At 51.4% G+C, this 25,608-nt stretch overlaps 2 protein-coding genes across 13 annotated transcripts in view; one reads left to right on the plus strand and one right to left on the minus strand.

Moving 5' to 3' along the window:
* WBP1L (WW domain binding protein 1 like) overlaps nt 1–15,654 on the plus strand; it is a 61,018-nt gene extending 45,364 nt beyond the window's left edge. For 9 of the 12 annotated variants that reach the window (XM_062001301.1, XM_062001306.1, XM_062001303.1 and 6 more), the window contains 3 exons: nt 96–198; nt 11,813–11,974; nt 13,268–15,654. In XM_062001301.1, the coding sequence (XP_061857285.1) occupies nt 96–198; nt 11,813–11,974; nt 13,268–14,007 (1,005 nt within the window). In that variant the 3' untranslated portion in view covers nt 14,008–15,654. Of the gene's footprint in view, nt 1–95; nt 199–6,706; nt 6,774–8,467; nt 8,572–11,812; nt 11,975–13,267 lie in introns of those variants that run through there. The other 3 variants (XM_062001311.1, XM_062001312.1, XM_062001305.1) reach the window with 3 other exon arrangements.
* Nucleotides 15,655–21,744: 6,090 nt separating this feature from the next.
* LOC104553046 (steroid 17-alpha-hydroxylase/17,20 lyase) lies at nt 21,745–24,861 on the minus strand. Its single transcript, XM_010195545.2, has 8 exons — nt 24,538–24,861; nt 23,917–24,055; nt 23,527–23,756; nt 23,223–23,309; nt 22,907–23,116; nt 22,480–22,649; nt 22,296–22,399; nt 21,745–22,064 (listed from the first exon to the last, which is right to left on the minus strand). Exons 1-8 carry the CDS (start codon nt 24,859–24,861, stop codon nt 21,745–21,747), a joined length of 1,584 nt encoding a protein of 527 aa, XP_010193847.2.
* Between the last annotated feature and the right edge of the window lie 747 nt (nt 24,862–25,608).

Below are 25,608 nucleotides of genomic sequence, written 5' to 3' on the forward strand. Positions count from 1 at the left end.
GTGACTTTTCAAATGCTTGCAGATCATTGAGTAAAAGATAACATCTATAGAAGATACTGACAAAGCATCTTAAAAGTGTGTCTGTTTAATTTTAGGACAAGGAAACCTGCATGGGTGTCAACAATCAAAGTTACATATGTGAAACGGGCCACTGTTGTGGACAATCCCAGTGTTGCAACTACTACTATGAACTCTGGTGTAAGTCCTTCTGTTTTGTATGGCTTCCCTTCCTAATCTGCATGGCTCTCATACCATACTACAGGTCTGGCTTGTGTCTTGTGGGAGTTTGCATTCAGCCCTTGTTATGCATTGCCATTGCATTTCACTGCAACACAAACCACAGTTGACCTGTTGTGGCAAGGGAAATAAGAGTATTATAATGGGCATTGCCTGCTTCTTGAGGAGTAGTGGGTCATCTTGCCACATTCATGGAGATTCGCTGTTTGGTGTTCTCACCAATTTGGGGCGATCCTGAGGGTACTCAATGCTGTATGTGAGTGAGGAAACCATGCTTGAGGGATAAATGCCAATATGCACAACTCGAGAGTTTGACACACTGAAACAGAGAATGAACACAGTATCTTTCATCTTATTGCTTTAGTCCTTTGCAATATTGACCGTTTAAATCTGATTTATGTTTTTGGAGTTGTTCTTTAAGGAGAGGGGCCAGGACGTTTACGCTTTTCAGGACAAGTCGTGTTCAGAGCCCAGCTCCTCGGGTGGAAGGGGTCTTGGGCAAATCCTGTGGGCTGGCAGTGGTTGAATACTGTAGGCTGTAAGGAACATACTTTGCCCGTTGTAACCCCTCTTATCTCCTCTTTCCCAAAATGTGGGATTTAAAACTACCCATGTTTCTAGTGAGAGCTTGAGTCATTTTACCTGCAAAGTCTCTTTAGATAACAGGTCAAAGCAGGTCAGCAAAACTGATAAAAATATGTGGGGAAAAAAAGAGAATTTGAAAGGATGGGAAAGTAAGAAATACTGACTTTTCACATCAAACTTTGAGTTGTGCTGGTCTGATGGTGTCTTCCTGTCTTGAGGAGCATCACAAAGGACTGAACATTGATATTGACATGCTGTTGTAGTGCCAGGAGCCTAGGCTGAGAAGGGATCTGTGCTACCAGAATTTGGAAATGTGGAACTCCTGAACATTGTAGCTCACACTAGAAACTGGAGATACTGCTTACCACACCCAATGGTAACTTGTAGCTTTTATGCAACTGTGCTATGTACTTAATCCCTCTGCTGTGCCCACAGTTTCACTTTCTCAAAGTAGTGTATGTGTGTGTGTGTAAATATACATACAAAGACTGTCATTTAGCCAGGATCCAAGGACAGGAATAGCTGACACTTCATCCTTTAGTCCAGAAACAGGCTTTTACTTTTCAAATGATCGAGTGGAGCATGGAGGACGTGGCTGTAAATTAAACAGGACTGTAATGGACTCCTTCAAGAGACATTATGCATGAGGCTGCAGTGACTGGCTGTGTCGATTTGGATGTATGGCAGACCTTTTACAGCAAGTTTATTTTCAGAAGTCTCCAAACAGTTCAGAGAAGAATTCAGGACCAATAGGGCAGCTCCATAGACCCTAGCAGACTGAGAAGTGGGGATGAATACATGGCTGTCTTGGATTGCCTGGTTAAGCAGCACAGGACAGATGGCTGGAATTTGTTCGGGCTATATGGGGATGCACAGACAAAGCAGAGTGGGGAAGGTCAGACCCAGCTTTGGGCTTGTGTGGGTGGGAATGCAGAGGAAGATGCATGTATGCAAGGGCTTACAGATTATGACAAGCAGAATCTAAATTGAGCAACAGCATGGAGTACAGCTGCACACTGGAGCTTGTTCCACAGTCGCCATGTTCCTCCCATGGACATCTTGAAAGAAGCAGCTTCTTGAAAGCAGAAGCTTAATTGAGTTGCATGCAAACAATACAGCCTGAACAATAGCCCCCTGCCATTTTAATGGAATGTTTTTACTTTAACAACTATCCTTGAGCTCTCAGTGTGGCACAGACTTCTCTACTTGGCAGTGCCTAGCTGCATCATAAAAATTCTTGGAAGATTTGTTAGAAGGAAGCAGAATATTTCAGGCTTCTTTCGAGGGCAAGCACACAGGTCGCCCTGAGATCACAGAATAAACATGTTAGTGACACACACTGCTGGGTGGTTCCTTGGGAGGAATGGGTATCTGCATTGAGAGTCACATTCCTTCTGCATTGCAGAGAGCATCATATACCAACCACACTGCGATGAGGGGAATAATGCAAACATGAGATCTATTCTTCTAGGCTTTCTACAAATTCAGGTTTAAAATTGATCAGTGTTTTCAAAACTTGCTTTGCTAGAATGAGTACTAGAAAAAGTTTCTGGGATGGGGAGGGGAGAAGGCACAGGCAGGGCATGTCCTTTAAAGGAAAATTCATATTCTAAAGCTTTTAACCACAGTGGCAGGACTTACCTGCTGCTCCCAGGAACTGTTGATTATCTTTGGTGGGTGCATGTGGTAAGGCACTCTTAAGGCCTTCAAGGTGAATAGCAGTGATGGAATATGTAAATAGTCTTAATATAAGCAGTGAATTGATGGTGTGGAGAGCAACAGCTTTACATGCTTGGGAGTAGATTAGCTTTTTAAAAGTTAATAATAACTTTTGGTTAATGAACAGTTAACTTAACAACACCTTTTAAGTATGGCTTCATGGTTCTGTGTTTTGATTTTAACCAGTGTATGCGTGTACTGAAGTAGTTTTTGAGAAGTTTCTGCTCCCCTTGACCTTCTCAGACCACCAGTGTTTTTGTGTGCCTGGAAACAGACCTTTGTGCTAGTCCTGTTGAATTAAATCCTGGATTTATTTACTGCCACAGCTTTGTAAGGTAAAACAGCAGAGGAGGGCAGCATTTGAAATGGAGAAGAAAACCAGTCTGACTTTGATGGACATGCCTTGTGAAATGTGATCCTGTCTTGTGGCCACTTGGAGGTTTTGCTGTAAAAAGGATCTTTTTCTCTGTTTAAGAATTTGAGGGAAGTTTGTCTTGAAAATGGTTGATCTCAGCATTTCTAGACATCAAAAAAGGTTGCAGTAATTATAACCCAGTCCTTGAGGGCAGTGGAATAGGATGCAAAATCAAGGTATTATTTTGTTAAGGGTTGGAGTGGAGGAATGGAGAACATGATATGCCAAGCAGGTGGACAGCCTGTGTTTAAAATTAGATAACAGAGCAGTTCAGATTCCCCACTCATCTCTTATTAAAATAAAAATTAAAAGTAGTGCCAACTTGCTAAATAATAAAACCACATCCAGATTTACATACATAGGTCTAATAGCTATATAAAGGTCTAATTAGATCTTAGCTCAAACTTGGTAGCTGGTAACATGTGGGGGGAAAGTGGAGTATGTCTTTTAATTTTCTTGAAATAGAATCATAAAAAGTAAAAGGGAAGGAAGGGCTTTACTGTTGCATTTCCACACAAAGGGAAAGGTGTTTGGGTGGTGGTTGAGCTGGTTCAGTGTTTCAGCCTAACAATTTCTTTGGGGTCCACTGAGACCAAGAGAGAGATTGTGGTCTTGGGAGAATGGCAGCAGCTGCTGGATTTTGCTTACTAACAGCTTTTATTCAGGTCTGTTGTGATGTGATTTGATTTACTGGAGTTTTCACATGTCCATACCTGATAGGTGTGTTCAAATGTTTCGAAATACCACTTTTCAAAGTACAGGAGAGAAGGTAATCAACAGGATACAGTTCCTGCATTTTACAGGTTAAGAATTACAGCTCAGACATTCTGGATTTTCCCAAGATTAAGTGTATAATGTGGATTGAAAACCAAATCCAGATCTCCTGACATCCATCCTTGTGTCTCTCTCTGCCAGTTGAGGACCAGCCTGAAGTTAGATGATTCCAGAGGCTCTTAACACAGCAAGGAAAGCTATAGAAAATATTTTGCATGGTGTGGTTAGAAGAATAGTACACTGTGCTTCAGGACTCGTGGAGCATGGAAACAGGCAGCTGGTCACTGTGTGCAGATCTCATTTGTAGGGTTTCAAAGTTGGAGGGTTTAGCTGGCCTTGAGTCGTTTAGGTACTGTACAACAAACCAGTGCTGGTGATGAATGAATATTCAGCTGTTGGATGTGTCTATTTTGCTTCATTTTGGCTGCTTTAGCAGTGAGACTGAGCTCCTCTGTTTTTGAAATGGGGGAAAAAAAAGATTAAAAAAAAAAGATGTTGAGTGTTTGGGTCCCAGTGGAACAGCTGTACAGGAAAAAATGTTCTGTTTGCAGGCAGCACAGTTGATGTTTTTGCTGATTTTGAACATTCTGCTCATCTCTGCACGCTTCCCTTTGGAATCTTTAGACAGCTCTTTTCCCCAAAAAGTGTGCTGCCAGAAAATTTTGGCAATGATCCAGTTAGTTGCTAAAACTAAAGCAACTGCTGTACCACGTACGTGTTCCAGGTTGCCTTAGAATAGGAATTCATTTCCAAGACTTTACTGTAGTCTCCAAAACCCTCAGTCGATACATCAGTCCCACATTTTCTTCCTCACACCCTGTTGTCTCACCCTTCAGTATAACCACATCCTTTTTCATAGAGGTATTTCCCTGTTCCTTGCCTTTCACCCAGCCTTCTACACGGTTGGACTTGCTTTCTCTTTACTGGGTGTATCAAACTTCACCTTCGGCAGCTGCTGCTCCTCAGGTGGTGCTTCAGCAATAACCCTCCCATGACAAAGCTTAGCTGAAAGTACAGGGCAAACAAAACAGATGTCACAACCATGCAGAAACTCGTGATAAATAGAGTCATTGAAGGAGTTATTTCCTGGTTTCTTTGTACTTTTTGTAGCCTAATCCAGACAGCAAAATCATTTTATGCTTGTTTTCATGTGCCTCGTTAAAATTCACAGATCCAAAGGTGAAGGCAAGCTGACTGTCATAGTCTGACTGCACATGCTAACTTTTGCTCCATGTAACCTGCTTCCACCCGTGTCAAACAGCATTGAAAGGCAAGAGAGCTTGCTGGTGCTGTTTCAATCCTTACCTTCTGTACCTCCAGCCCAGCTCATCACCAAATATCCAGGTCTGTTGGTGCAGACTGTTTTCCAGATCTGTTCCCAGATGTTCTGGACAGGGTCTCAGCTGGATGTTCTACTCCAGTGTCTGTTACACCACTGTTCAATATGCATCTTACCAACACAAATGTCTTGGGAGGAGTAAGTCAGCTCAAAACGACTGGGCTTACAAATGTGTCTTCTGTAGTATAGGAGCATTTGCTCTTTAAAGGCTCCCTCCCCAGGAGAGAGGCATAAAAACAGTGCCTGCAGATTTACTGCCTAAAGATTGACTCTTATTGTAAGATAAGCAAGAGAGTCTTCTGTCTTTTTCCATCTTACCTGGTGGCAGTGAGTGTACCATGTATACTGAATACTATTATGAAAACTAGAAACCAGCTGCAGTTACTGTCCATCGCCCTCTGTCTGAGTTACCAGGCTGGGAGCAAGTGAGCAGGAGTTGGAGAAGCTGTTGTCAGCTTTTTTTCTTTTGCCATTGTACTCTACAAATATTCAATAACTTTTTCCTGCAGTGTGGTCAGGCTCAGGCTGCAGTTCCACTAATTTAAACTGACATAAAACTGTCACTGAAAGTCATAGTCTTTCTCTGGCTGCTATTGTGTTTGGCAGATGAGTTCCAACCTGCTCTGGTTCCCTCAAACCAGTTCAAACCACAGTTGGGTACGACTTTGTGCTGACACAAGAGGTGGAGGAGGCAGCAGGAGGTACAGAAGGGATGGGCACTAGAGAACCAGAACATTCAGCAGCTTCTTCTTTTTTTCTTTCTTAAAAAGTTCATAGGCCTATGGCCTGGATCCTTCATCTGGCATTCTTGGGCAGCATCACTGACTCGTACAGACTAGTGTCTGAAGTGGCAGGAGATGATGCAGTCTCTTTGCCAAGGGCACTATTAAACCCAAATGCATCCGGGTTGTGGTACCAATTAAATCCCTCTCCTGTTTTTGATGATAGCACTGGCCCTGTGAAAGTGTTCTGTTTTTTTCCAGCCATGGCTGACTGTGAGGCCACCATTTGGGACATCACTTTCTAGTCAATGAACTTGTCCCACTTCTCCTTCTGTTCAGAACCAGCTCCTGTGAAGCCAAAGCTATTGCCCAGATGCTTGTCAGGCAGACACAAAACCACTTTGCAGTATGTTTTGGCTTGGTTTTAGGGGACTTCCTGCCAACAGAGTGATGGCATTTGCCCAAGTTTACCATGAACTTGAGGGCAGATTTCTCTGTTTCTACACTTGGAATGCTCCAGAAAATGTTTTCCATTTTGCACAGGATAAAAGGAGCTTCCCTCAACGGGAATGCTGATGGCACCATCCCAGACAGAAAATACAGTATAGCATCAGACTGAACATTGCTTCCCCCTTTTTAATGAGGAGGGAATACTCTGAGGTTTTTTATTCGTAATTATTCTCAAGTTTGACTAAAAACTACAGATAAAGTAAAAAGAAAAGTTTGTTTTGAAGCTTTAAGCCTGGCGTGTTCTTTGACAGCTAGTAGAAAACATCTCTGGTGGGTGACCATGTGATGGGACTCCCTTTCCCAAGGACTCTGTAAATGCAGCAGGCTTTTCCTTTTACAGTATTTCCTCTGCTTGCAAAAGATGGCTTTCATGGGAGCTAACTCTGTTCCTGGGTCTTTCTGCAGCTCCTGACTCTCTGAGCCTGGCGCTCGTGTATTGCTTACATACAGCTCTGAGCCTCTCTGATGCTGGGTAAGAAGTTGGTACTTCTTTTTTTATGAAATGTTTTGATGCTCTGGCAGGGAAATCTTTTGGCAAAACTCATCTCTTTGGCTGTGTCTGATTCACCCTTTGGTTCCATCACTATCCACCCGTTGACAGAAGGTACAGCAGTGTTCCTCGGGACTCAGCCTTTCTTGGACTGGAGAGTGTTTTCAACTTCTGACTCTTCCATAAACCAAGAGCAAGCCTGAAATTACCTTCAAGTCCAGCAGTCCCTTGGTGCATGCTTAGTTCCAAGCTAGTGCATCACTTCTGTTGATGCTCTTTGTCAGCACTTGTTTTTCCAGACCGTTTGCTCTCTGCCTGTCCTGTCACCCTCAGATCGCTGCGAGCTCTTGTTCCCAGTGGTCACTGCCAGGTTGGCAGTGGGAAGTGCTCTCAAATTGGACATTAAATGACAAACTTGGCTCAGGGTGCTCAGTGTCTCCCAACCTTTTCTCCTTTTCCACTGACTGCAGCGGTAGCTCAGCACAATGCAGCTGAAAACCAACTCATGTCCGTTTGAGAAGAAGGCACGTGTTGAAGAGCTTTTGGGGACAGTGAAAGCAACTAGATGCCCAGTTTTCCTTGGCTTTTAGAGGCCTCTGAAATGATAAACTTCTGTTGCCTCTGCACATCTCGCCCATTTTCAGCACTAGGCAGAGCTGGTCCCTGCTTTTGCCATGCACAGGGTGTTAGTGTGTACTGCTCCTGTGCTCAGCCTCTGTGTTTCATGCTCGTGTGATGTTGTCTTTGGGAGAATTTGAAATTCCCACCTTTCCCCTCCTGCCAAATGAGCCACTGGGTGCGTGTGCCAGTGGTCTGCTCAGCATGCCTTCCTGCTGCTGGTTTGAAGCCAAGCCTCAGCAGGTGTACAAATGCACAGCTCAGCCCTGGACTTCTTCACAGTCCGCTCCATACTTTTAGACATAATATTTACAATTGCACTTGGCCTTATAGGCATAGCTTTATTCCAAATAAATGACCACACCATATATTTGCTTGTCTTTTTACAGTATTTCTGTTCTACAGCCAGAATTGCAGATGTGCCCAAAGTTGTAACTGGGGCATGTTGTAGAGCCTTTTAGGGAGGCCTTGGACTCCCAGCACCATGCTGGGCATTTCAACCAGAGCTGCACCCGATCCTTCTCTCGGCACTGGATCCCCTCGTGTGCCTCACCACCTATGATGTCCCTATAGCTGCCCATATGCCAGGGGAGCTTCAGTCCCATGGTGCACACGAGCTATTTTGTGACAGGACAGGGGCAAAGCTGTTAGAGGGGATGCAAGAAGCCAGGCCAGCAAATGGCTGTGGTGGGCACATGCTGCTGACCTCCACTGATCATCCAGGCAAGTCCTTGGGCTCATGCTGAGTCAGGGGTTGAGTAATTCCTAGAAGCTCTAGGAAGTGTCAGCGGTTAATGAAACGAGGCAGTAATGTGGTATTAGTGGGCTCTTTTTCTGGAAATTCCCATAAAAAAGCAACAGATCTCATCCACTTGTGGTTGGGAGCACGCATAGACCCTTTGCACGAGAGTGGAGGTGGTGTTCCTGGCACCGTGGCCAGACTGCAGTCCAGTGAATTATGGTCTATTTACTTAAAATGCCACCTGTGGTTTCAGTAGGATCCAACATTAATTTATTATCCTAAACTGTTTTATGTTGTTACTGCCTGTTGTTTACAGAGTTGCCGCACGTCTTCCCAGGAATGGCTGAGCTTACTTTGACCCCTACTCTGAGCTTGTGCGTCGGTTTGTCAGCGAAGCACTTGGAGATTTCTTTGGAATGGGTAGAGAAGTTTTCTAAAGAAATACTTTTTTAATCTTCTGGATGGAGGCTTGGGTGGGAGCAGTTATTCCCTGCAGAAAAATTCGGCTGCTACAGCTGAGATTGCTTAACAGTGGCAGTTCTCCAGGACATCTTAACTAACTAAGTGCTGCTTGCTACCATTGCATCTAAAACCCTTGGGAAAGGACGTGATCAAATGTGTTAAAAAGCATCTGTTTTTGTAACTGTAGCTAAAATCCCTGGGTGTAATTTTCCATTGTTTTTGAATGCACAATCACGGTCTGCTCTTCAAAAATAAGGAGTGCTTGGAAGATGAACTGCAGGCCTGCTTCAGTACATGATGGTGTGCTGTGCCAGCAGCCTGGTTTTGATGAGTGTGTTCTCGCTTCCTCGGCAAGCAGGAGCCGAGAGACCCTCTCTCAGCAAGAAATAAAGTGTTTTGGGTGGGATTTTTCAAACTATGAGATGGCATGTATTGGGTTTGCATGGTAGTGGGGAGGCTGCAAGGGAATGCCTGGCTTTGGAAGGAAGGGTGAAGTAGAACAATTCTTTTCATTTATATAAAAGACCATTTTGGAGGCAAGAGGGTGTTTGGAGGGCAGTGGATGCTTTCTCAGCTCAGTTTGAAGGAAGTGCAGAAGGCATCTTGAGTGCTTTGTCCTTTACTTGTTTGGAACAAAGATCACAGACTTCTGTCTGCTATTCATAGAATCATTATGATTGGAAAAGACCTTTAATATCAAGTCCAACCCCTTGTCTCACACTGCCAAGCCCATCACTAACTCATGTTCCTCAGCACCTCAGTTACACAGCTTTTAAGTATCTCCAGGGATGGGGGACTCCATCACCTCCCTGGGCAGCCCGTGCCAGTGCTTATCAACCCTCTAGGTGAAAAAGTTCTTCCTAATCTCCAATCTAAACCTCTCCTGGCACAACTTGAGGCCATTTCCTCTTGTCCTGTCAGTCATTACTGGAGAGGAGACATTGACTCCCACTTCACTGCAATTCCGTTTGGGTAATTGTAGAGTGATCATGTCTCCCCTCAGCCTCCTCTTCCCCAGGCTAAACACTCCCAGCTCACTCAGCTACTGCTGAGTAACACTTGTTCTCCAGACCCTTCCCCAGCTTTGTTGCCCATCTCTGGACTTCTTGATACTTCTCTATCTGCCCTACAGCTGAGCAGGCTGGCTGGAAAAACTGCCTAGAAGCCTTGATTTTTCAGCCAAGCAAAGGGGGAAGAAAAAAAACAAAGAACAAGTAACACCTTCCTTTGACAGTAGATTTTGATAAATTTGGGTATAAGTCCATTAGGTAAATTAGTTACACAAGGCAGGAGGGATTTCAGTTTGCTGTGCCAAAATACAGAAGTATTTGGGTTACAACACAGTGAGGTGAATGTCCCAGCTCCAAGCGCTCTGAGGCAGCCCAGTTCAGGACTGGGAGGTAGGATGATATGGGTCAACTACACTTTGTCCTGAGCCAGAGCAGATACTCCTCTCATTCTTCAGATTCCTAAACTGTTCACCTTTCCCCACCCAGCTCTTAGCATAGAAAACATGGCCAACTCAGCAGGGGATGCTGAAAACATCAAGGTATTGTAAAGGTGGGGCTAGAGGGGTTTTTTTTCCTGAGGAGACAAAAAGTGTGATCTCCCAGGGCAGAATGACCACACTGAAAATGGGCTGTATCACTAGGAGTCCTTATTTTGTCTACTTGGAAATACTGAAGAGTGGCAGAGAGCTCTTCATAGCATCACAGAATGGTGGGGGTTGGAAGGGACCTTTAGGTGTCTAGTCCAAGCCCCCTGCAGAAGCAGGTCCACCTAGATCGGGTCGCATAGGAACGTATCCAGGTGAGTTTTGAAGACCTCCAGAGAAGGAGACTCCACACCCTCCCTGGGCAGCCTGTGCCAGGGCTCCCTCACCTCAACAGTGAAATAGGTTTTTTTGTACGATTAAATGGAACTTTTTGTGTTCCAGCTTCATCCCATTACCCCTTGTCCTGTCACTAGATATAACAGAAAGAAAAGTGCTGCCCCAGCCTCCTGACACCCACCATTTAGATGTTTGTAAATATTAATGACATCCCCTCTCAGCCCCAGTTCCCACAGGCTTTCCTCATAAGGAAGATGCTCCAGTCCCCTGATCATTATTGTGTCTCTGTGCTAGCCTCTCTCCAGAAGTTCCCTGTTCCTCTTACTGAAAGAAAACCACTGTTGTGACCTCTGCTGAGGAATGGTGTCAGACCTGTGTGTTCCTAAAACAGGAACCCCGGTATCCTTCACTGCAAAAACTGAGCTTAAAAAATATAGAGATTACAGCCACCTCTGAGGCAGGTAGGGCTGAGGTTGTGGGTGACAAAAGCCTACCCTGGAGTGCATGCTGTAGCTCTTGGAAGTGTGTCTCAGAAACATTTTTCTAGTGTGCACATGCGTGAAGGGGGATTTACGGAAAGGGGTGTTACACCCCACGTTGGAGGGAGGGGAGAGAATTCAGGAAGTGCGGTTTTCCAGTTCCCCTTTAAGGAGCAGCGTGTGAACGGTACAGCAGTGCCCAGCAAGCTGCAGTGGCCACACACAGGGCACGTTCGGTTTCTTCAGGGTTCAGAGTAGGGGATTAGTTTAATTTAAGTTTGCATAATTTAAGATATGAAACACAAAAAATAAGTTTTAAAGATATTTTGAGACGTTTATGTAAAAAGAATATGTTTTTGTCAAACATAGCGATGAAGGCTTTGGGCTGAAAATTTAAGAGCAGTGCAAAACAAAAGCAAAACATAGTGCTTGGGGTTTTTCTCTTCTTCTGTGGTCAATCTGCAGAGTGTCTTTTGTGTCTTGATTGTTATTTTGAAACTGAAGCAGCTGTGGGAGACAAGTTAAATGCAGTTCACAGCTCTGCTCATATTTTTGGCTAGAAGAAATGATATCCAAGTGTTGGGAGTGATGGTGGGTGAGAGCTTAGCCACGTCTCCACGTTTCCTTCTCCTCCATGGTTCTACCTATTGAACATACTCCATGTTGCACCAAAGTGTGTGCAGAGTTACCTGACTGTGTCAAGGCTGCCAGAGCAACAGTCACCCTCACGGGCAGGTCTGTGCTGAAGCCCCCTGACATTTCTGCCTTTAGAGTGGTCTGGGGTTCAAATCCAGGCTTTCTCATGATCTTCTCCCTCGCCTCTGTGGGGTTTCCAGGGTTTGCATGTGACTCTTGCACTGTGGCTAACACTTGCTCTCCCCTTCTGCAGGGTTTTGGCTGGTGTGGACCATCATCATCATCCTCAGCTGCTGTTGTGTTTGCCATCACCGACGCACCAAGCATCGTCTCCAGGCCCAGCAGCGGCAACACGAGATCAACCTGATCGCTTACCGGGAAGCCCACAACTATTCAGCTCTGCCCTTTTACTTCCGTAGGTATCTCACGCCGTTTTCCCTCCAGGTCGAGGTTTCTTGTGTTGGGTGAAGTGGGGGGTGCAGTGGTTGGGCTCAGCAAGAGGTTGGCTGACCTTGCCTTGTAGAGGGGAAGTGGCATATTCCAGCTGCTGGACACATTTGAGCCCTCTTGAGTCTGGAGCTGAACCACACCAGCTACAGCACCTTCACGCCCACCCATGATTTGGGTCTGTGAGTGCAGGGATTCCCTGGGTGGTTTTCTGGGAAGGTTCTTAAAATACCTCATTCAGGACTTTATGGATGCTCCTCCTTTCCAGCCTGCATTTGCTGCTGGTGGGACTGAGAGATGAGAAGTGGCTTCATGAAATTTGGTCACATGGGCTGGGTGGAAGTGATGCCTCAGCAAAGACCATGCTGGCTCCCACCCTGTGCTGCAGTCCTTGGACCATGCTGCTGGTGAGCAGCCCTAGGACTTGGCATGAAGGACCTGCTGCCTGCAGCTCAGAGGAGGTACAAGGCCTTTGTGCTCTCCTTCAAGCTGTGCTAGAGCAGTGAATCTCAGCCTTTTGGCTGGAGGTACCCCAACTGAGTTTCCTGTAATGGGCTGTTGAATCGCATGTGTGAACTGGCTTTTCTTGCTGAACTCTTGCAGCCTTTTCCTCCCCAGCCCCAGGGATAAAGAATTGCACATGGAAAACTGCAGTGCTGCCTTTAAATGTTTCCAGCATTTAAGTCCATTCTGTCTCTATAGACTGTTTTGTGGCGTCTTCAGAAATAAAACAAGATCTTTCATAGATGTGAGGGGGTGGAAGTAAAATAAACCAAACTTTTGCCAGCACTGACAATTTATTCTGACCACACTGCATCCAGCACTAAACAATCAAAAGCCTTGGAAGTGCTTGTATCTCTTCATATTTACACAAAGCTTTGGGAGTTGAGGTCTTTGCTCTCGAATGTGAAACTCGTCTGAGAAGCCAGTGTTGGAAAAGTCTGGCAAGTTCTCTCCCACGTTGGTCCCCACAGCCAACGCAGGCTATCCCTTGGCGTGGTTTATGGGGCTATATTGAGGTACATGGTGTGGATTTGCCTAGTAGCCCAAAGTGTAGACTTGAGAGCCGGGAGATCAGGCTGCTGTTGGCAACCGGTGCCGTGACTGCTGCTTCTCTAAGAGCTTTGGGACCCTGTGTAAATCCCGTTGAGCTCTTTGGCGGGAAGGTGCTAGTAGATGACAGATGCCGACCTGTGTTACTGACTCGTTTCCCGAGATAAGCGGTTTGTGAAATAACTTCTCCTTGTCTCCCACTTTTTAGGGTTTTTGCCAAATTACTTACTACCTCCCTACGAGGAAGTGGTGAACCGCCCGCCGACCCCTCCGCCACCATACAGTGCCTTACATCAGCAGTGCGTCCCAGCAGGCAGCAGTAGCACAATCCCGGACACGCCAAGAAACCTGCAGCCGGCGCAGAGCGGCTCGGCAGCACCCAGCGGCAATAACGGCAGCACCGACAGCCCCGGCCCGCCCAGCCTCGGCGACCCCCAGCCCTCCGCCACCACGCTGGGCGAGCGAGCGGTTGCCAAAATGCAGCGCATCGAGCCCGGCGGCACCAGCACGGGAGCCGAGCCGGTGGAGAGGCCCGGGCCCGATAAGGATACGGAGTGCAAGGAGGAACTGCTGAAAGGTTACAGCTCTGAGAGCTTAGAGCAGAGCGGCGCCATTCCCGACGCCAAGGACAAGACGCCGGGCAGGCAGCGCCGCTTCACCGGCGACTCGGGCATCGAAGTCTGCGTCTGCAACCGGGGCCATCACGACGACGACCTCAAGGAGTTCGACGGGCTCATCGACGACACGCTGGACGGGCCCCTGGACTTCTGTGACAGCTGCAGCGGCCGCCCGCACGGGGACGAGGAGGAAGGGCTCTTCAGTGCCGCGGAAGAGCAGCCCCGCGAGCACGGCCACCACCACCTGCCCCGGCAGCCGCTCTGTGTACTCTTGAACACAATAAACGAGCAGGACTCTCCAAACTCTTGTACCAATAACTCCCCCAGCTAAGGCAGCAGAGCAGAAGGGAGAATCGAGGGAAAAACGCAGAGAAATAAAAAATGGAATAAGAGGATTAAAACTTTCACAGGAGGAAAAGGTGATACGACCTTCTCTTTTTAGTTTATTTTTCTTTCTCCCCCTCAATATGATTCGGGGACTAGTCCTCGAAGGCCCGGCTTGCGGGGGACGGGTCGCTCTGGGTTTCGTTAATCGTGTTCGTCCTGCTCCGTGGGACAGGGACTGGTGTTTCTCAATGAGACCTAACAAGTGGGATATTCCTAATGGTGATTTTGGTGATGGTTATTACAAGTTTGTTGGTTCTAGTTTTCCGAAACACTGCTTTATCTCGCAATCAGTAAAGCCCAGCAAATCTCACCCTGGGAGGATGCGAGATCACCGTTAAGGCTCCAACCTCCAGGTGTCTTCCCAGAAGCAAGCAGCTTCTGACAGTGCCAGCAGTCAGTAGCCCAAGAGTTCTGGTTTGAGGTCGTGCTCTTGAGGCATTGGGGATTTCTTTTCGTTTTAGCTTTCCTTTTGTTTTGTTTGTATTTGGTGTTGAGTTTTCCTGAAGCTGATGAATGCCTGAACACATCAGCCCCATCCTCTCCGGTGCTTCAGCGTGTAAGACGGCAGGCAGGGAACTTCCCACTCGAAGCTGCTCACTGAAGGACCACTTTCTTCTGAAAGGAGCATTAGGCTGCCATAAGCAGTTGGAGAAGAAGGGGTTTGCAGAAACATGCCTTTATACGTCGTTTTTAAAGACAAGTGTATTCCTTCAATGCCTCTAAGAGCACAGTTAGAAGTAGAATCCAGGCAGCTGGGCTGCCTTCCAAGTACTGTGGTCTCCGAGTGACCTTTTCCCGGTGTGCTGCAAAAGGGCTTGGCTTTATTGTTTGGGTTTTTTTTCCCCCCCCTTCTTTTGCACCCCGAGAGCAGCACACTTGAGTTAGATGACAAAAAAAAAAATCAAAGAACAGGGCTCTCTTTGGCCAGCGTGCCTTCAAGCTTCAGCAATGCATGTTGAACAAAAGGAGACGAGAGCTCCGTCCGTGGCGAAGGGAGGACTTACCTTGTGGATGTGGACGACCTGCGCAGTATTTTTCTTTCATCTTTTTGTTTTTCTTTTTCTAATCAAGAAATTCGGTGCGATTCCAATGTTGACCACTTAAAAGAAATGAATGTCTGTTTCCTTTTTCTTTCTTTGTTTGTTTTTTGTTTGTTATGGTGGCAACTGGCTACTGTATAATGTCTGTGAGTGTGTGTGTGTGATTGCCATCCATGCATGCGAGTCCTACTGGTAATATGAAAACCTGCTGTAAGACTGCAAGAAAATTTACTGTAGCTTTGCTTTGATAAACGGTAGAGATTTTGTTAGCAACAACCTGAAGGAAAAGAAAGAAAGAAAGAAAAAAAAAAAGAGAAGAGCTGAAACTAACATTCCCTCGAGCGCTCCCGTGGAAGAGAGCACAGTTCAGACTACGTATCTTGTTCTCGGGTTTTCTCCCCATACCTTTTATAATTATGATCGTGCAGATCATTGCTGTTATGGGGGAAAAAGTGAAAACAGAGCTCGGACATATTGAGATTTGATTGACTGAAAACCAAAATCCATTTTAAATAAGGTGGAAACCAAAATATAATGCCTTTTTCTGATAACTGACCCGTGTGTATGTGTATCATTTTGAGAGTTCAGAACAAGATTTGTCTGTAGTTTGTGGTTTTGGTTTGGTTTTTTTGAAACTGGAAGTATTTAGCACTGTGCTAGATAGAGATGACAGAGCAGAACAAGTGGTGCTTATCTCAGTATCCCACCCACACGTCTGAGGAGAGTGCTTTTACTTCACAGGGCTTGGGAGAACCTCACTCCCAGCCTTCCTCTTCCATCAGAGCTGCTGCTGAAGGCAACTCTTCACGTTGTGTCTTAGGGTGCTCTTGAGAATGAAAGACTTGGGTTTGGATTCAGGAGACCTTGTTCTAAATGCCTGGAGCGTGAGTGGGAACAGAGAGGCTGTGTGTGCCCAGAGCCCACCCGGCCGTGGTCACCCACCATGGGTGTCTTTTGAGAAGAGAATTAAAGATCCCAGTGCCAGCCATAGGAAGTCTGTATGTGTGGGCACCTGGCTTTGTTCCACACACCACAGAGGAAGCTAGAAGAGTACAGCAGTCTTTACAGAGTGGGGTTTTACTGCTGTAAATCCTGGGGACAGCCCCATGCCAGTGGGACACCCTCTGACAGTGTTTCTGATGGCATAAGAGAAAAGTCTGTTTCCTATCCCGCTAAGGGCAGGGGAACCTCTCGCTGCTTCTCTGGACAGGTGAGTACCAGTAAGCTGAGTTGGTGTTTGTAATCTTAAAAAGTCGGGAAGAAGCCATGATGTGCTTGTTTTATGCCTTCTGGAGGTTTTTCAGACTTTTTAAGGCCATAAAGAAACAAACCAGGCACAAACCATGTCTCCTGAGCTCATGTGCTGGAGGAAGAGTAGGGCTATCAGTGGGGCTCATGGTGCTTCAGGCTCTTAGACCTGGACTGGGTGGTGTGAGGAGTGGTGCAGGGCAGGACAGCGGACAGATGAGCTCCCTGGAGACATCCCAGCTGGTGCCTCTTCAGGGGAAAGAACATAAGTAGGCAGAGGACTCCCCTAGCTCCAGCTTTGGAGCTTGAGAAGGGTGCTCGATCCTCACCTGTACCCCTTTGTAGAAAGCCAACACAGCCCAAACAGCTTTTCTCCATGTGCACACTGTGGGTGTAATATTCTGGAGGCTGAGCCCACGAGCAGGTGCACATCTGTAACACCTGAGCCCCAAAACCTACCTGTGTCCAGCTCAAAGGGGCAAGTGTTTTATGGGAGTTGTGAACATGTCATTTCAAAACTGAGTTGCGAACAGTGCTGCACGATTGAGAGCAAATTAGTGTCAATCTGCCACTCTGTGGGTTGCTTTGTTCTACACCTGTACAAGTGTTGATGCTGGTAATACTTGAAGCCTGTTTTTGCTGGAGGCTGAGGCTGCGGGGTGCTACTTACATGGCACGTTTCTGGCTGCTGCAGTGGGCTTCGGGGGCACGGACCCAATGTGCTCCTGGTGTGTCTCCTGGGGACAACCACTGCAGAGCAGCCTGCGGTGCCTCAGCCACAGGGCCCACGGCACAGCGGGGCCAGCAGGTACCGCAGCCTGGCCTTGGGCTTTGCCACTGGCTCCAGCAGTGTGAACTTACCCTCCAGGAACACCTGTGTGGTTTTCCCCGCAGCCGTGGTGTTGGACAACCCGGTGGATTGGTGTCGGCTGAAGATGGAGAAGGAGAGTGTCTTGGTGCTTCCTGGCAGCCTGCTCTCAGAGCTCGTACCTACCTATCCAGAGGCTAGGGAATGCTGAGGAGCAGTTCACCTTCTGTGTTAGGTGTAGTCACCAAAAACTTTCTTGGGCAGGAAACCTGAGCAAGCCTCCAGGGCAGAGGCAAAATCAGCAGGCTGAAGAAAAGATACAGCTGGGCTGGGCTGGCTGCTGCTGCTGGGAGCTTTGAGCTGCCTGGGCACCCTTCACAGCCCGGGCATGTGGTGCTGATTTCCCATCCCACACAGCCCAGGCCCCCACAGCCAAATATCCTCCTCCCTCCGCATGCCCCGGCCAGGCTCGTTCTTCTGTGACCCACTCCCGGCACAGCGTGGCATGGAGCCAGGGCACGGTCCCGCTAAGGTGAATAAACTCCCCTTGCCTCTCCCCGAAGCCTGCTGCCTTCTGGCCCTCATTTCACCCTCTCTGTGCAACATCCCAGGGTGGATTAAGCCCCCCTCCCTTTATATTTTTTTCTTCTGCTGGTTGCCTAGGAGAAGCCTGGCCTGTGCTGGGAGGGGTGGCAGTCCAGCATCCTGGCTTGACCAAGCCCTGCAGCATCCGACAGCAGGCAGCCTGGGAAGGCCAGGATGAACCCCCTGTTTTATCTCAGAGCTGGTTTCCCGTCCCTCGCAGCAGCACAGATCTGTTTTTATCAGATGGGCCCGGGGCCGTGTGCCGGTGGTGCAAGCGCTGCAGTGTCTGTGCCGGGGCAGGGGTGGGTGGGCACAGGCTGCCGGGTTGTTTCTGGGTTTGCTTTCAGCGGCTGAACAGCTGTGTCCCAGGGTCTGTGCTTACTCAGCTCCGCTGGCGCTGTGCCCCGCCGAGCCTGTAGGTATGCCGAGTGTTGCCTGCTGCTCCTGGACTCTCCGGCACAGCCCCGGGCCAGCCGCTGCCTGGTGCAGAGCAGAGCCCCTGCAAGTTGGAGGGCTCTTGTTCTGAGCCCTGCAGTGCAGCTGGCCCAGCAGAGCACGGCGAGGTTGGCTGTGCCCCTCAAAACAAGTCTGTGTGGTGGAAACACTCGGGCTTGTGCCTGCTGCCCTCACTTCCCACCTTTGCAAGCTGTGCTTCTGCTTTGTGGAGTCTCTGGAGGACAGTGTGGGAACAGCCATGAAAGCTTCGTGCTTTCTACTGCCACCAGTTCCTTTCTTGCTGACCCGCTCCACCTCAGGGAGATGGAGCTGCTGGTTCCCAACTCCCCTGAGCTGCCCTCTGAGCACTCAGTGACCCTCCTGTCCTGATTCTCCCTGTGCAAAGACCCTGAGCGGCACCAGAGGTAGGGCAGAGACCCTACACAGCCTGAGCTGTTACAGCAGCACAGCATTGTGCCTCGGTGTTCCCAGTGGCTGCCCACTCTTAGACAGCCAGAACCTGGTGGCAGATGCTGAGGTCCCTCTGGCTCTCCCGTGGGCATGGCCATCTCATCCTTTCCACTTTTTGGTGACCAGGCTGCCCAGTGACACATCTGAAAGAAGCCAAAAGGCTTGTCCAGGGTGGTGGTTTTGAGTGTCTTGGGTCTCAGGGGACCCTGACTTGTGCAGGGGCTCGAAGCGGGGTGAGGAGGGAGGGGGCTGCCCCACTGCCAGCAGCCCAGGTGAAGCTGTGGGGTGGGGGTGGGGGGTCAGGGGTTTGGGTGCAGTAGCATGGCCCGAAGCAGCTGTTAGGACATAAATACCAGCCAGATGATTCAGCAGCATCTGCCCTTTCCCAGAGCAGGGTGCAGCCATGCCTGTGGCTGTTTACCAGCTCACAAGGGGCCAGGCAGCTGGTGCTGGGTGCTATGAAGCCCTAGGGCAGCATCTCCTCCCAGTTGGCCGGTTGGGAGGAGATGGACCAGAGCAGAGGGTAAGAAACTGCAGCAGGACCAGGCTTAGGCCTCGTGGCTGTCTGTCTGCAGGCCCACAGACAGCACATGCCGGCCCTGACGATGGGGAAGCTGAGCCCGAGTGGCAGCGGAGGTCAGGTGCTGGTGGCTGGAGGTGCTCACTGGTTTGGGAACATCCCTTGTCTCAAAGTCAGACTTCCAGCATCAAGCAACCTTGGAAATGTGTGCATGAGGTGCCAGCCCGGTGCTGACTCTGGCAAGGGGAACTTTCCCTTCCCTTACCGAGGGCACAGGTTGTGCTGAGGGAAAGGGGCACTGAGGTGCTGGAGGGCCCGGGCTGAGAGTCCGGGAGGCATCGGGCTGCTGCGGATACTGGTGACTGGAGAGGAGTCTCTCCACCAGCACAGCTGTGGGGACATGCTCTGGAGCAGGGGAAGGGCCAGGCTGGATCAGCTCCATGGATCACTCCAAGGTTTGGCCCTGGGGCAAGTATGTGCCTAGTGGTTCATCCTCCAGGTTCTCGCCACTACTCTGAGCCCCCCCAAGAGTGGACTGGGAGGAGAGAAGATGCTCCTGATGCTGTGTCTTGCTGTAAACCGTTTCACCTTCATTGTCCCTGGGCCATGCCATGGGCTGGTGAGACCCGTTTGGCAGCAGAGATAGAGTAGTGAGGTGGCTGAGCGAAACAAAGCACCGCTGGTTCAAAAGAAAACACACCCTTTGATGCATGGGGTAGAAAGTTCAGTGGTGAGGAAGTTTTATGTCAGTTTGCCTACTGCTAGCAAGAGAGAGAGGGCAGTACGAAATAGAAAAGGGGGGAAAAGGTGGGGCTGTGCAGGGTTGAGTGTCACATGGTGCTGGGGCTCTGTGGGGCTTTCCCTCTAGCCCTGGCTGCTTTGCCTCCAGGTGCCCCAAGCCATAGCTATGTTACTATTTAGTTAAATATTAAAAGGTCAAGTAATAAAGAACCAGAAAGCTAATTGCATGCTGCCCTCCACGACACGGTGTTTTTTGGCAAAAGCACACACAGCCCCTGTCGTTCTGGGAGGGTTGTGCTGCTTCAGGTGTCACCCGGGCCCGGCCAGGCCGTGAGCCCCAGGGCTCGCACACTGCGCGGGCAGGAGCTGCTGCACGGCTGCGTGAGGCTGGCAGCAGCTCCACAGCGATCAGCACTGGACTGGGGGGTGCTGGGTGCCTCTGAGTGCTCCTCTTTGTTCTTGAGCAATGGCAGCCCCTGCTTTTCATAGAATCACAGAGTGAATGGGGTTGGAAGGGACCTCTAGAGCTCATCCAGCCCAGCCCCCTGCTACAGCGGGCTCACCTCAATCAGGTCACTCCGGAACGTGTCCAGGCAGGTTTGGAAACCTTCAGAGAAGGAGCCTCCACACCCTCCCTGGGCAGCCTGTGCCAGGGCTCCCTCACCTCAACAGCAAACGAGTTTTTGCTTGTGAACTTCTTGTGTTCCAGCTTTTGTCCATCACCCCTTGTCCTGTTACTGGGCACTACAGAAAAGAGTGTCACCCCATCCTCCTGACACCACCCTTGAGTGTTAATGAAGTCCTCCCTCAGTCTCCTCCAGGCTGGACAGCCCCAGTTCCTGCAGCCTTTCCTCACATAAGGAAGATGTTCCAGTCCCCTGACCATCTTGGTGGCCCTGCGCTGGACTCTCTCCAGCACTTCCCTGTCCCTCTTGAGCTGGAGAGCCCAGAACTGGACACAGGGCCCCAGATCAGGCCTCATCAGGGGAGAGTAGAGAGAGAAGAACCTCCTTCAACCTGCTGGCCACACTCTTCTTGATGCATCCCAGGATGCCATTGGCCTTCTTGGCCTTTTGGCTGGAGCTGAGGCTGCCTGTGCCTCCCCATGGCAATGGGCACACAGGCCAGAGCTGGATGGCCCCACAGCCCCATGAGGATCTCATGTCTGCTCTGGCAGGGTCTGCCTGCATGCACATGTGCCCAGATGCATGTGTGCAGATGTGTATCAGCAGGGGTCGGTGCACCCCTGGGCTCCTGTGTGCATCTGCGCGTGTGTGCAGGCCCCTGTGTGCACAGGACTGCGTCTCACGGGAGGGGATGCCAGGTGGGGGCTAAAACTAGGGGAAGCTCCAAGCTCTTTCCTTTTTACCTGCAAGGAGTGTCCCACCAGGGCACGCTGTCCTGGCATCCTGGGACAGTGCAGGGGCAGGCAGGGCTGGGGACTTTTGGCAGGCTCAGGTCCCAGCCCATCACCTTCATTCTGCCCACTCTCAGTGGGGAAACTGAGGCAGGGGCCAGCCAGGGTCACTATGACCTGGAGTCACAGCAGCAAGGCACAGCCTGGCCTTTCCTAACCCCCAAACTGCCTTCTGCTCACTTTTCCCCCCTTTCCTGGCTAGGCTGGGCCCTTCTGCCCCCTGACAATTCAAGTGGCTGGTCTCCATGGCTCCAGCTCAGTCCTGTGCTCACACGAAGTTGCGAGGCCACCACATGTCACCTGAGGCACCTTCCCAATCCCCAGCCCTCCATCGCAAAAACTAGCCAGAGCCATGCTGCGTTGGGAACAGCTTTATCTGACAGGCCCACATCCCTGGGGCAGAGGGGGCACAGCCTCTACGGGCCCGTCCCCTCCTGGCCACTGTCTGGGCCCCAGGGCCCTTCCCTGGCAGGAGGCGCTCGCCAGGCGTCCCGCAGACGGGCCTTCACCCGAAACTTCTGCACCTGCAGCACGACGCCAAACTTGCCCTCCAGCGAGGGCAGGGGCTGGTCCTGCGGGCACTCCAGCGTGAACCTCTGCAGCACCCAGGCCAGGAAGAGGAAGAGCTCCATCTTGGCCAGGACTTCTCCCAGGCAGACGCGGATCCCGGCCCCGAAGGGCAGGTAGCTGGGCGAGGGCGAGTGGATGTGCTGGCCTCGCTCATCCAGGAAACGGCCTGCAAGGGGATGGGGCACCGTTGGAATTAGCAGAGATCGGTCCCTTCTGCCTGAGACTCACTCGAGTTCACCACATGTGTGTCCCTCCTGTGAGCTGCAAGAGCAGAGACCCAGCCAGGGAGAAGCGGGACCCGAATCCTACTACCAACCATCCCCTGGGCTCAGCCTCTCCTGCTGTGCACACCCCGCTGTCCCCTGCCCCCCAGGAGGATGGGGAGCACCCAACCCACCAGGGTTGAACTCCTCGGGCTTGTCCCACTCCTTCTCATCATGGTGCACGGCCCAGAGGTTGATGATGACCCTGGCGCCCTTGGGGATGGAGTACTCCCCGATGCTGCGAGGGGAAGGCAAAGTGAGACAGTTGCTCCCTCCAGTGGTCTCTGCCCCGTCCCAGCTGCACCCCGGGGGTCTCACCTAGTGTCGGCGAGGGACACGTGCGGGATGAGCAGGGGGGACACGGGGCGGATGCGCAGCACTTCGCTGATGGTGGCCTCCAGGTAGGGCAGCAGCGGGCGGTCGCTGAGGTGGGGGTGACGCTCCGAGCCAATCTTCTGGTCCATCTCTTCCTGGATCTTCCTCTGGACCTGGGAGGGGAGTAAGGGCTGGGCTGGGTGCCTGGGGAGAGGGGTGCACAGGGTCTCCCCGTGGCAGTAGCATACACCCCGCATCACCGGCATGTCCTGGCAGGTTGTGCAGGGCAGAAGTAGCGTGTCCGCAGCCTAATCCTGCTTATTTGAACAGCTTGACACCTCTCACAGCATCTGCCTTCCGCAAAGCCCCCTCAGGATGTCTCTGGTGCTAGAGGCAGCCCAGGCCCCTGGCTGTGGGCTACAGACCTTACCTCAGGGTAGTGGAGCAGGTAGAGCACAGCCCACTTGAGCACAGTCGTGGTGGTCTCCACACCAGCTCCAAAGATGTCTCCCACCGTCATGAGGAGGTGGTCGTCCGTCAGCTCCAGGCCTGGTGCCGGGGGGCTGCTGTTCTGGGCGCTGAGCCTCACTTGCAGCAGAGCATCCATGAGGTCCCTCACGGCATCCCCACGGAAGGCTTCCTGCCAGGGGGCACATGTGAGCTGGGCTGTCCTGGGCACGGTCCCCTCCAGCCCAGCTCCTGCACCCCGCAGCTCCCCAGCATCCCCGTGTTAGCCCCATTGGCACCTTGTGTTGGGTGAATTTCTGCTGGAGCAGCTGGTCCCGGACCTTGAGGCATCTCTTCAGCAGGGCCAGGTCCTTATTGGGGAAGATCTAGGGGAGAAGAGCCCCATTATAGCAAAGGGCTCCAGCTTGGCTGGGCCCCCAGGCAGTTGTTCTGTGCCCACCAGGAACTGCCTCTCATGGGACACCAGAACAGAGATCCTCCTAACCCTGGGGGGCTCAGGTAGCTCCTTGCTGCAGGATGCATCCCAGCTCCTTCCTGTCATCTGAGGTGAGAGAAACAGGCTGTGCCCATGTCCCTGCGCACCTGGAGCCAGGGGAAGATGTCCACCAAGCTCTCCTTGGCCACGGTGTCCACAATCCCCTGGCTGTACTCCAGCATGGCCTCAAACTCGGGGTCCCCACGCTGGTACGAGGAGTTGAAGCAGAGAGAGCAGACTACGTTGGTGACGGCTCGTGTGAGCTCGGGGGCCACATCCAGGGCCGTATCCTGCGCAGCAGTGAGTGTCTCGCACAGGGACGCAGCCTCCCGGCAGACTGGGATGAGGGGAGAGGCAGGCAACGGGGTGATGGTGAAGCCAAGTCTCCCCTGTGTTCCCAGGGGATCAGGGCACGGAGAAAGGAAAAGTCTGGCCTGGGTCAAGGGCAGGAGTGACACAGAGCCGGGGGGAGCCCAGGGGCTGGTAGGGGCACTTACTGATCCTCTCGAGGGCGAGCGAGCCCTCCCCAAACATGGAGAGGGCGGCGTGCACCAGCTTGCGCTGGAACTTCCAGAGGGGCCCATAGCTGGCGAAGGCGATGTCCTTGCCCCCCCGGGACAGCAGGTCTGTGGTCACCTGTGGGACAGAGAGTTCCTGGTGTTACCCTGCTGCAGGGCAGCCCCGAGGGGGCCCTGTTGGAGAGGGGCAACGTGGGGAGTGGAGTAGATGATCATCTCATCTCATCTCATCCCAGGGATGATCTGGGAGACTGGTGACTAAACTGTCAGGCAAAGCCATGAGCTTGGCTTTCCCCCAGGCTGAGGACTGATAGGGAGCTTTGGGGATAGATACCACGGTTAGAGGCTGGGGTGCCCAGGAAATGTAGGGGGTACAGGGAGCCTGGCAGTACTCAAACCCAGGTCCCCCTGCCCCAGGGAAGAACAGGCACCCTCAGGATGCAGATGTGCAGGGTTTTCCCTAGCAGGGCAGAGAGGGTCAGTTTCTGCCCTTGCCTTGCTGCAGGATGGGGAGAGGTGCCACTGCTTTTCTTGGGAGCATCCCCCGCCTCACCCCGTGCCACAGTGCGAGGGGTCCCCCAAACCCTGCTGCCCACTCACAGTGCGGGGCCGTCCGGCGAACGCCTTCCCCTTCTTGAGCAGCACCTCCCTGGCATGCCGGTAGCTGTTGACCACCACCACGTAGTGGGAGCCCATCCAGAGAGCGTAGAGGCTGCCGTAGCGGCCCTGCAGGCGCCACAGCCGCAGGTGCAGCTGGGGGTGCCCGGCCAGCTGCAGCAGGCTCCCCACCAGCGGCAGGGCCGGCAGGCTCCGCGGCTGCCCCAGACCCCGGCCTGGCCCCGGCCCTGAGGGGCTCGGCCACCGTGCCAGCCCCCAGGCGCAGAGCAGGGCCAGGGCCAGCAGCAGGGCACCCAGCAGCAGCATGGCGGGACTGGGGGGCTGTGGCAGCGTGGAGGCTTTTATAGCGGCAGCGAGTCACTGCCTTGGCCCGGGGAGGGGGGGGCTCGCCTCCTCGTCAGGGGGATGCGGAGGGGAGGAACCAGGCACTGGGCCCGCAGCCAGCTCTGCAGCTGGACACCCAGCGGGAGCGAGGACAGTGGGGCCATGGCCACGCTGCGGGGCTGTGGGGAGACACAGCCGGTGGGGTGCGGGCCAGGGGCTGCCCAGAGCCCCATCCATCCCTGGGGCTCCATCCCCAGGGCTCTGTGGCAGGCGAGGGGTTAACCCTTGGGGTTTGTCCTGGGTGTTATGAGCACAGCTGGGCATTTGTGGGGCACTGGGAGCTGAGCCCAGCCTGGCAGCCCCTCAACATGCCTGGGAGGGGATGGGGAGCACAGGGCTGGGGGCACCGGGCAGCACTGGGCATGCACCAGGCAGTTCTGGGCAAGCACTGGGCAGTGCTGAGAAGACCTGGTCAGCCATGATCTCCCCTGGCCAGAACTGGTCAGTCCTGAGTAGTACTGGTCAATGTTGGGCCAGTATTGGACAAGCTCTGGTCAGCCCTGACCATCAGTCCTGGGCAGTAGGTTGACTCAGGTGGTTGACCAAAGAGGTTCAGCTGAGATGGCCAAATGACCAACCCTGGGAAGGTTCATCTGGGTCTGACCAACCCACGATAGTCACACAGCCACTCTGGGGTGGTCGGCCAGCAAGATTAATCTGGGTCTTCTG

The sequence above is a fragment of the Colius striatus genome, chromosome 8 (genome assembly GCF_028858725.1).
Source record: "Colius striatus isolate bColStr4 chromosome 8, bColStr4.1.hap1, whole genome shotgun sequence".
NCBI classification, from domain to species: Eukaryota; Metazoa; Chordata; class Aves; order Coliiformes; family Coliidae; genus Colius; species Colius striatus.

What these genes read in the sequence shown, in the direction of transcription:
- LOC104553046 (XM_010195545.2), bottom strand. Translation starts at nt 24,861, where the DNA reads ATGCTGCTGCTGGGTGCCCTGCTGCTGGCCCTGGCCCTGCTCTGCGCC. An exon ending in ACATCTTCCCCTGGCTCCAG is followed by an intron (nt 23,310 to 23,526) that starts GTGCGCAGGGAC and finishes CTTCTCCCCTAG; the next exon opens with ATCTTCCCCAATAAGGACCT. An exon ending in AGAAATTCACCCAACACAAG is followed by an intron (nt 23,117 to 23,222) that starts GTGCCAATGGGG and finishes GCCCCCTGGCAG; the next exon opens with GAAGCCTTCCGTGGGGATGC.